Consider the following 11,566-nt stretch of genomic DNA (forward strand, 5'->3'; position numbering starts at 1 on the left):
ACAGATTAAATACAAAATACCTAGGGTCTTGCTACTTATTTGAGAGTGATCGTTAGCTACTTAAAATACAAACCAAAGTCCTGTTTGTTCTTTACCTGGTGCAACAGGCTAACTTCTTCCCTCCACAGGTCATTTAAGAAAGAGAGAGGGAGGGAAAATGATGCCTCCTGAATACAAGAGGAATCCACCATCTGAGAAAGCCTTTACTTCTATATGGAAAATTCTGAAGTGTACATACCAAGTAAGGACAGATTCCCGGTAAGGAATGAAAGTTTTCTTTCCACTTCGAGATTGTTTAGAGAGTGCAGAAATAACCTTTCCAAGTGTTAACAGTGATTTATTGATACTCACACCCTCCTACACAAAGCAAAAATAAAAATAATTATAATACAGTTGTATTTTCTTGTGTGATGTTATTGACTGTACTGTTGATTTAATTGTGCTTATTCAACGTATGGTACAGCTGTACCATATTAAATGTCACCACTGATTAACAAACAACAGTAAGATGCAAGAGTATCCTAGATGATCTTCATCTGGAAAGAACAGAGACGCTGGCTTTAAAATAAGCAGTGTTAAGAATCAAACTTATGACGGCAGCTTCAAAGAAAGTCTCTTATTAGAAATTTTATTTACTTTAATCCCAAAAAAAGGGGCAAGCCCCAACCCCATGCGATATCTGATTCATGATTTGTAAAGTTATGCAGACAGTTTTTCCTCATTCCTTCTAAAGGATCATTAGGCCTGCATCACATGGGGAGTGCTGTCCTAAGCAAGATCTGGCCTGCCAGACTGCACAGTCAAAACAGCTTCTTAGGGCCATCCACCCTCACTAGCAAAATGCTATGCAATACTTATAAACATAAAGGCTACATATCCTTTTCTAACTACAGTTCCTGCCCAAGAGTCCTAGTAGGTGAGGATGCTCTGGGGTTTAGGGGTATTCTTTGGAGTCAACGCTTTTCCACAGATTTCCAATCTTGATTTACCTTCAGCCTTTCTCCAGTGGTCTGAGCCATTGAGCAGCATTCACTGCCAGCTAGATCAATTAGATTTATGTGACTGGTAAGCCTACGATCACATTGTTCTTCATCCACAAATTCTACCTGAAAAAAGGGAGATTTTTACATTCAAACCAGAATAAAAAGCCTGAGGACAAGCAGAAATCTAACAAGCTGTTCACTTTAAACACATAAAAATTTGACACTTGCATTTACTTTTTGACAGGATACCTTCATGTATATTCCTTGAAGGAGACTAACTTCAGACTTTTAACCATAGTATCAATTGTTTGCGGTTGAATAACTGTATAAGCATAAACTGCACAAACAACAGTTTAGCAAACTATGGATTTGGGTCTGAAGTTTGACTATTGCGGTTATCCAATACCCACGGAAATCAGTAAGCTGTTACTGATTTAGACCAACAAAGATCAGCTAAGTAGTCTGTGGAAAAGTCTCAGGACTACTTCTGTTAGAGGAAAGAAATAATCTAGTGGTGAGAATGGTGAGGGGAAGAAGGAAGGAGAAGATTAGGAAATTGGGCCAAAAAATTAAACCAACCAAGAACAACAAAAAAAATAAGTAATCCACTGGTGAGAATGGTGAGGGGAGGAAGGAAGACGATGATTAAGAAATTGGTCCGAAAAATTAAACCAAACAACAAAAAACCAAACCAACAAGTTATTTGTGAATGGAGAAAACTGATAGACTGTAGACTTCTGAGGAGCTCTATCTACCATTTCACTTCTGTTTTCAGGCTCATCTCACTAAATCATGTTTTGTCTCTTTACATCTGTAAATCAGATGAGGAGTTGTAGTCCCTTTGGGACACATGGGTGAAAGAGGTATCTTGAAGCAAGGAAACATTTACTCAGTGAACTGTGTTGAAACTGAGCAGAAATTGCATCTCCTACCATTGTCTCAGCTCATCACCTGCAGGAACTCAGCATAGCTATCCACCTCGCATAGCCTAACCTTCTTAGAAGCTAAGATGTCTTGACAGCCTCAATTTGGATTTCAGTTACATCTCAAAAACTCACACTCGGAAGCTTGGAACTACTCCTAGATCTGCCAGTCTAGACATATTTATATCGCTGCTATAAATATATGTAGCATAGAGACATCAGAACCTACTCAAAGCATGTACAATAAAACAAGTTTTGCTGTGTAGAAAGCCATGTTAAAATGCCCTGTGCTTTACGCATCTTCAAGTATATTCTAAGAACAATTTTCTAGGCAGCACACAAAACAATTTTTACTGCCTGATTTGAACAGATATAAAATACCCAACAATACCTTGGTTTGCGTCATGACAAGGGTGAAGACAGAATGAGATCTAGAGCTCTTGTCATTCATTACTGTAGCAGCTGTTGCTCTCTGCTTATTTCCTAGTTCAAGCCAACTCTGTAAGAGATAAAAGTCAGGATGTGAAACCAAAACCTACTTTGGGTAGTTAACTGAAGATCAAAATGTTTGCAAATAAAAAGTTATTAACACAAAAGATGACTCTGTGAGGGAGGAATTAAAACTTAAGCTTAAGAGACAATCATGTGAAAAGAGTGCCACTTGCCTGTATGCATCTACTTAGCTCCATTATATAGGACTAGTCTTCATTATCTTTTTACAGAATCAGCTGAAATATCATAGACTACTGGCCAGTCTGTAAACCATTTTCTTCCCATCCATGGAAATTAGTTTTCATCAGTGAAGGAAAGAGCAAGTAGAAATATTTGTATTCCCTTTTGGTAACCAAATAACTCTTACCTGGATATCAGAGTAAGAACTGACAACATTCCTAAGGTGGGGGAAAAAGAAAAGTTTGGGTTCAGACTGTTTTCTTTCTACAATTTTCCCTGCTGCCTGAGTTCTGAAACATTTCCCAAGTTACAGTCAAAAAATACAAATATACCACAAAAGCTCCAGGTGTCTTGAGACTTCCACACACTTATTTCACTAAAGCAATACACTAAAGGAAATACATCAAGTCAAGCTAGACATGGATACACATTTTCATAAAACTATGTGATACTAAGATCTTGCCTAATTTACTGGTGAGTACACAAGCTTTCACAGAGCCTCAAGATAATAATTAGCATGCTCTTTCAGGATTAGACCATACATCTCTTAAAATGAGAACAGTTAAGACTTACACTGTCAGGCCTTCCACATATGGTCCTAACACTGGATGTTCTCTTACACGAAGCTGATGAGAATAATTTTAAAAGAAAAATTATTAGGAGTGCATTAGTTAGACCTAGCACTCAGGAATATCTTAGAATTAAGAGAAAGTCTATCTACACCCCTAATATGACATTTATCATCAACAAAACTTAGCATGAATCATCTAGAACAGTATTTTCAGGAAAATACCTACAACTGAATTTTTCCAGCTGCCTGAGAAATCACAGCAGACTGCACCAGGCACTTGCTCACAGAGCTAACTGCAAGAACACATATCTTATAGAAGATATTTATGTAAGAAAAAAAATATCTTTTCTGCAACATAAATCTATTATGTTTCCAAGTTAAATAGCTTAGCTCAAAATCACTGACAAAACACAGATGAAAGCATTCCTACTATAAACAAGACAGTATAGTCTTTACTTCTATATAACTAGTTCACATAAGTCCCAAGTTTAGGATAAAGGACTTATTTCAACAGCAAGTTGAATGTAGTATATCTTCTTTATCAGAAACTAATAATCATAGTTTACACACAAGTGGCCAGTATCGTGTTCAATATGTCAGAACACAGAAAGTACTTTATTTTTTTTTTTTTTTAAATATATCAAACATGATAAATTCCTTCCCTACATCCCCTATTTAACACAAATTTCTCTAATTTATTGCTTTTACATATTCCAACACACAAGCATTAAAAACTAGCTAAACTAGTTTAACTAGTGAGAGTGGTGAAACACTGGAACAGGCTGCCCAGGGAAGTGGTGGAGTCACCATCCCTGGAGGTGTTCAAGGAACGCGTGGACATGACACTGCGGGACATGGTTTAATGGGCATGGTGGTGTTAGTTGATGGTTGGACTTGATGATCTTACAGGTCTTTTTCAACCGTAGTGATTCTGTGAACTAGTGATCCTTAACTAGTTAATCAGGTCACTGATTTCTGCCTCCCCACCACCTCCTCCAGCTTCTTGGGAAACAACCAACCAACCAACAGAAGAAAAAGGAACTTCCTGACAGCCCCATGGCTCTAAGCAGTAAATTATCCAGAGCAAAGAATCTGAAAGATATTATCTATCTTGGTGCTAAGATCTTATATGACACTAGTTTTCTGTAGCTGGGCAATGTAAATACACAGAGGAAGCAAAGTGGGGAAAAATTCTCCCTTTGCAAATATTAACATTTTTTTCATGAATATACTACAGACTGCAATTAGATACATAGAGTCAGTGGCAAACAGGGCATCCCAGTAGATAAACAATACACAGATATTTTCAGAAAGTGAACGGACATTTCAGTAGTGGTGAGAAATTAGGAGACTGGTAGATCAAATACAGTTAGGCAAATACTTCCCCTCCCCCCAAACACCATTGGAAGCCTCCTGGCATTGGCATCCTTCCATTTTAGAACTCCATTTAAATTACAAGATTATAACTCAAATTACATTGCACAGAAGACTCAATAGACTATTATTTATCTAAATCTCCAGATTATAAGAGACTTTTTATAAAGGCTGATAAGATGATCTTCATTTTGCAGATAAGGAGAGATGTTAACAACAATTTTGAAAGACTCTACTGAATAGTTTTGTTTCTATTTCAGCAAGATTTTCTTTTGCTTAGCATTTCTGAAGTGCCAAGCATTTTGCTTGAAGTCATAGTGAGATTTTTTTTAATCTGAATCCCATTATTCACAACAATCCTTAGATAAGAAAACAATGATCACTTGTCATTTGTGCATTTTTGTTTACATAACAGATGCCACTAATTTGAGATTATGCATATACTTGTTTACATAAGCAACTTACTGGTTGTTTCTTCTGTCCGCTTTCAGCTTTAAAGACAAGCAAATCATGAATTTTCTCATTGTATACTTCAAAAAAGCTCATTTCAAGATGATACAAAATCTAATAAAATTAATAATAAAAATTATTAATATAGTCCACAAAACATTTTCATCATCCTTTGTTCCAAAAATTAACCTAGATTACCAGATCCTGCTATTCAATGTTACAAGCATTTGTACTGAAGGGACTTTCCAAGAGAAATGATATCTTAAACCAGGGATCCGCTATTGCCAAGAACACAATTTATCGGAATTCCAACCACAGCCATTCCCACATGACAGCTATCAAACTTAAAAGAATGTATATTCATCTTCCTCAAAAGTTTCAGTGTTGGGTTTTTAGTACATGAAAACACAGTTTTGTTTGCACTTGCAGTAGTCTCATTCCCTTTGGGATTGTGCTTCTACAGCATGATACATGTAACAGAGAAGACACGAATTGATATTGTCAACATCCTGACATGAAACAGAATGCCCTTATAGAAAGATAAACCTTGATTCTACCTACAGCAGTTTTAAAAAGTACTGAACAACAAAATTCTCATGAAAACACATCTCCTTCTGAAGGCATCCAAGGTCTTTTTTTCTTTTTCTTTTTTTTTTTTAATAAAATGGAATTTCCTTTAAGAGACAAGGAAGATTGCAGCAAACAACCTAAAACATTGACATCAGAAATACAAGATTTGAGACAATTTGCAACAACAGAATTACTTATTCAGAATGCATAAGCAAAAGAATAACAAACATATCTAGCAGCTCTGCATTTATTAGAAGTTATACTCTCTAGCCAAACTCAGTAATAAATAACCTTAGATTTCTCAGTGTCTACCAAATCTACCATAGGATCAGAATATTACGTGTTCACTGGTACTAGGATTTAAAGTCAATAATTCAAGCATAAAGCAATAAAGAAAACTGGAATAGTTAAAAATAGGAAAGTTTTCCTGCATAAGCTTAACTGAATGTCAAGGTCTACTGACCTGTGAGTCAGTCCTTACAGACATGGGCAAACATACAGAGAAAAAGAATACAAAAAACAGTCTTTGTCACCAGCATGTTTTGCATCAGATATTCCTTATCCAAGAAAGAGTGTAAATACAAGTTTCTAATCCTTTTCACAATTTTAAGAGACATTCAGAGTTTCTAACCACAAATTATGATTTGTGTTATTACTACGGAAAGCTTTAGGTGCACAATTCAAATCTCAGGTGCTGTACTGTAGTCAAGCTGGTTCCTCAAAAGTGATTCCGTAGCAGAAATTCAGTCTTAGAAAAGCCTTAACAACAGTCAGACAGAAAAATAAATATATCTGAAGAATTCCCACAAACAAACCCCCTACATACTTGCATTCTCAGTTTGGGTCTTTTCTTCTTAAGACATGAAATGAGTAGTTTAAAAAATTTTTAAGAGTTTAAGTTAATTGTGTCTCCAGTTATGATTCTCTAAATTTACCATTACTATAACAGTTAATTGGGACAGAAACATAACATAATCCTTCATTAAAACACTCTGGAAAGGATTACTACTTCGTTGGTTTTAAATCCACATACCATAGCCATAGGACAGGAATTCAAATCAAAATACATTGTGATCACATGAAACCTTCCCACCCCCTCTCAGAAGGCCACTCTTTCATATAGAGTGATGTACGAATAAAGATCTATTCTCCAAACAAAACATTATTTACAATAAAAATTTTAAATTCTTAAAAAAAAATATCCAGGTGGGGGCAGTTGATTTTTTTTTTTATTTCGGCAAAAATACTGAGCTAGAATACTAGAATTAGAATACTATTAAAGTGTATTTTGCTTTGATATGTGACAATGTTTAAAGATAAGTTCATATTTTTTGAGTTCTATTCTATATGCCTCCACTGAACGTACGGAACCCACTAGGATTTCTTTTTACCGTTCGTTACATAAATCTTATCTTGTAAGACATGCTATGTAGAGGAAAGAATCCTAGTCTAGTGACACATCAAAAATATCATGCCTATATTTCTTTTTTACATTATTGTCATTAAAGAAGCAAAACAATGTTGATTTTTACTATTTAGGGAACCCTGTTAATGAGAGCTATTAACAGAAATAAGATTTGAATCAGTGAAAGCATACAGCCATTAATAAATGGAGAAGCACTAAGGTCTAAAAATGAAAGAATGAAACAGGTATCAAAATATTAAAATGCATCAGTTTTCTCATAATTCAATGTAAGGTCAATAGCATAAGCATACTACCTGTTGCTTGTCCATTTGTGCTATTTGAGTGAAAAGATCTTCACAAAGTCTTGGAATTATTCCTTGGTCTTCATCAAATCCCATCATCCTGTAGTTACAAAAAACCTGCTAGTTCAGTTTCGTAACCCTCTATAGCTAGTTTTAATATTAATTGTATAGCTTTTAAGTTGAAATGCCATATGCTTCTAAGTTATAGAAGTAATAAGTGACAGAATTAAACCTGATCTAAGTTGATGCTTGTTTGAGCAGGGAGTTGGACAAGATGATGTTCAGAGGGCTTTTCTAATTCATCCATTGAGAAATGGGTTGAAAACCTAAGTCAAACGAAAACCCTACAGCAACTGAAGAGTAAGTTGTACTATAAACAGTACACCTATAGACGTTTGATATCCTAACATGCATGCACTTCATATTACCTGCACCCTGCCAGTGCAGTAACCTAAGCCCCTCTCCACTGCTGGCGTAGGTTTCTTTCCTGTCTAGTTCTGCCACTGCAGAACACCAGTGTACTGGACTAATTCAGCTACAGTCTAGAGACTTACGCAGCTGCACAACATAGTTGTCAGCAGAAGTTTGTTGTGCAGACCTGACCTGAGGAGACAGTTATTACTGATATTAATTTCAGCCTTGCTGAAAATACAAAGGGGTGAAGGTAAATGATTTCGTCCACCTTCAGGTAGACAAAGAAAGAAATACAGCAAACCTACAAATAGGATAACAATTGCAATATTGAGCATATCTTTCTTTTAGGCCAAGGTAAATAAACATTACAAGTAAAATTAGAGTTCCCAACTAAAAAGCAGGATAAAAGCTATGATAAATTGAATCAAAACATTAAAATTGTGATAAACTGAATAGAAACATTTCTGATCTTCAACTACATATTTAAAAGTCTATAGTGCTTCATGGAAATTATAAAGCTCATGGAACCGATTTTAATAGATGCATGGTTGGAAAAAAAACAGTTCACTAGGCATTCTATTGAAAAATATAAACGAGGTATATAAAATTGGCTATAAACAGTCAAAACATTATTTGTCTGTGATTATTTTGGGTAAAGATTAGATTTCAAATACACAGTGCCACAAACATCTGGAATTTTTTTTTAATTTATTTGAAGTTCTGAAATAGTCAGGACCATAATTAGAAAGGTCTCTTAAAGATCTCTTCCAAAAAACATAATATATTTTAGAACATGTCACTTCACACACAAAATAACAAACAGTAGTGAACAACAGCCCTGGGAGGGTCTGAGAAGCTCTCAGCATTAACAAAGGGTTTTCTTCACTAAAATCTCTGGAAAGAGCTTTTTTTCTTCTTCACTAGACGTAGAAACAGGTCAGTGTCAGATACTTTAAAATATTCTACAGTTAATTTTGTCTCAATTATTATGAGCATATTTTAATTATTTTTAATTTGTTTTAAAATATGCAAAAATATTTAAACACAACTCAATAACTATGAAACCTGTTCCATATAATCTTTTTTCATGACTTGACATTGCATAACAATTGGCACCTACAGAATTTTAACAATTATCATTAACTTACGTGTATGATTTTCCAGAACCAGTCTGCCCATAAGCAAAAAGGCAAGCGTTATATCCCTCAAAAGCTCTTTCTAGGAGCGGCACTGCCAAAGTTTTATAAATCATTGCTTGGCTTGCAAAATTAGGATGACAGTTGTCAAAAGACCAGAAAGAGAAGTCATAACTGAAGCTGTAGACTTGGTTTGTGGCTGGATGTCGTACAGCTGTCTCTGAACCACTCATGGAGATTACAGGGAGTGAGTTTTCATCTTTCTCTCTGAATGGAAGGGGGGGAAAAAAAAATTAAAAAGCATAAGCTACATGCTTTAAGTTAGTCATTTCAATCAACTGCCTTATGGAAAATAAGAAGTTCAGTAATCATTGTTAAAAAAAACCATTTGAGGAACATACAAAGTATTCAGGCTCAAAATACTTCAGCTAATGAATACGTAAAAAAATAGCCCCAAACCCCTATAAAGTTAATTCAACCACCTAATAAACTCTTTATCTTGATGTTGCACGAAATATTGGCTAATTTCAAAGTATGTATTATATTTCTATTGGGTCAATGACTAAACAATTCAAAAAATACAAAGCAGGAATCAACACACACTGTAAAAGCTACTATTAGCATCAGAAATAAGCCCAGGATACAAACCTGTTACTGAAAGGCCGTACACGCACAGCTACAATCACTTTGCTGTTTTGCACTTTGAAAACATCTCTCTCAGTGCTGTTGCTCGCAACTAGAGTTTCTGTGTTCTCTTTTGGTTTTGAACTTCTGCTCACAGAAGGAGAGCTGGAGACACTAGTTTTCTTTTTGGCTAGAATTTGAAGACGAGGTGTTTGTTTATTTGAAGCGGACAGAGATGCTTGATCCTGAGAAGTGCTAGTCTTTGGTGTAAGCTTAAACCCTTCTGTTGAACCTTTTGTTGGTGTCCTTGGTCTTTCCAAACTGTTATGTTTTATAATCAAGTGTTGCAACCTTTGCTTTCCAGCTAGCTTACTTATAACGCCTTTTTCATTCACCTGTTCTCCTGATATCCTATTAATATATTTTGAGGTAACTGATTGTTCTGATTTAGGAACTTCATTTTGAAATTTTGTGTCAGCAGCGCTTGTCCTACACTTTAAACGCGTGCAGCTATCATTTTCATACAGACCATCAACAAAGCCAAAGGAATCCTTGCTCTTCAGGCTACACTGCAACTTTGTACTTGACTGACCCTCAGCTAACTTAAAGCTTGGTTTAACATCCTGGGTATCATTATTATTAATATTTGATGGAAGTGCAATCTTGTAATTTCTTTGTGCAGCAGAGTCATCATTTCCTATTCCAGGCACAGTATTCTGATTAATTTTATTCTTCTCTATGGAGCCAGTCCTCACACGCCTCTGCAGAGTAAGTTTTTTCTCCATCTGTGTATTTTCCATGCCCTGTGCTGAGTTTGTATGCAGTTGTTCACTACTGGACACTGATTCTTTGCTTGCTCCAGTTCTCCTCTGAAGTGTTAATCTGCCTTCAGGTTTAAATGTAGTTGATGCATTACTCACTTTTTTACAGGCCGAAATCACATAGGTCCTATTTATTTCCTCAGTCTTATTCTGAGAACACGAAAGTAGACTATCTTTTTCTTCTCCTGACACCTGTGGTTTCAATCGCTGCCCAGATGTTTTGCTGCTGGTATTCTGTGAAGAAGTCTTCTGCAAAGTGGTAGTACACTGTACTTCAGAGCGACTTCTTGCAGGAACTGTGTAAATAGGCATTTTGTCTTCCAGCAAGTTAACATTAGGTTTTTAATAGGTTCAACACCTTTCCTAAAAGATTATTTCCAGTTGCTTCTTCTTATGGAATCTGGGGAGACAAAGCAAAGTTTTTTTATGATGCTCATGTCCAGTGTGAGTTATGTTTCAGTGCACGGGGAGCTCTTCACAGATACTGCAGTAAATGTGTGTCCCCAAACATTAATAACAATTAGTATTCTGTTTCACCTCCAGCACTTAAAAAAAAAAGCCATTCTTCTATATTTGTATGACTGCTTCTGCCAACAGTATGCTATTTGATTCCATTTATTGAGTTCTAAGATTTGTTTCAGAAAGTAAACCAAATGTCATGAAGAAGCACAGTTGGTACAAAGAATGATTTAACTATTTAGCAACAAAGATCACCATGGACATTTCTTCCAAATTATCTACCATGATGCCCAAAGAAAGGGAATTCAAGATCATGCCTCCATTCACTCACAACAATTTATGCTTTTAGTGTGTCACAACTAGCAGACTCCAATAGAACAAAAAACTATTAACCTCAAATAGGAAATCTGTGAACACAGAAAGCAGATTTTTTTTTTTTTCAGGATTTTGATATATAATATAAAACCCACTCTCAGAATAGGACAGTTAATAAAGATGACTATTAGAATACATTTGAAGATTATTTTAGTTCACTGTAGTACATATACGCCTAGCAAAACAAAAAGATACTAGCATAGGGGACAGAAGAAAAACCTGTAGAAGGTGTTCCACATCCTTTCTACATGTAAATATTTAGAACATCCAATACATCCAATCTGTATAGAAAAGTATACTTTCAGTGTTGCATAGGCATCATAGTTATGGGGTTGTTACAGGTTTGACATCACTGCCAGCTGCAATTAATTTGCTCTTAAAAGTCAACAAGAAGTCACCTGCCTTAGATCCTTCAAAAACTGAATACATATCATTAACAAAAGAAGCAGATGGTCAGGGGAAAAAAAGGAAAACAAGATGAGTGCAA

At 35.6% G+C, this 11,566-nt stretch overlaps 1 protein-coding gene across 1 annotated transcript in view; it reads right to left on the reverse strand.

The window, feature by feature from the left end:
* KIF14 (kinesin family member 14) overlaps positions 1 to 10,557 on the reverse strand; it is a 29,162-nt gene extending 18,605 nt beyond the window's left edge. The window contains exons 1-9 of the mRNA XM_059822065.1: positions 9,449 to 10,557; positions 8,813 to 9,067; positions 7,263 to 7,350; positions 4,989 to 5,087; positions 3,152 to 3,204; positions 2,766 to 2,796; positions 2,298 to 2,405; positions 990 to 1,106; positions 239 to 357 (exon numbers count right to left, since the gene is read on the reverse strand). Of these exons, the coding sequence (XP_059678048.1) occupies positions 239 to 357; positions 990 to 1,106; positions 2,298 to 2,405; positions 2,766 to 2,796; positions 3,152 to 3,204; positions 4,989 to 5,087; positions 7,263 to 7,350; positions 8,813 to 9,067; positions 9,449 to 10,557 (1,979 nt within the window). The remainder of the gene's footprint in view (positions 1 to 238; positions 358 to 989; positions 1,107 to 2,297; positions 2,406 to 2,765; positions 2,797 to 3,151; positions 3,205 to 4,988; positions 5,088 to 7,262; positions 7,351 to 8,812; positions 9,068 to 9,448) is intronic.
* Positions 10,558 to 11,566: the final 1,009 nt, after the last annotated feature.

Source organism: Gavia stellata, chromosome 10 (assembly GCF_030936135.1).
Source record: "Gavia stellata isolate bGavSte3 chromosome 10, bGavSte3.hap2, whole genome shotgun sequence".
Lineage (NCBI taxonomy): Eukaryota > Metazoa > Chordata > Aves > Gaviiformes > Gaviidae > Gavia > Gavia stellata.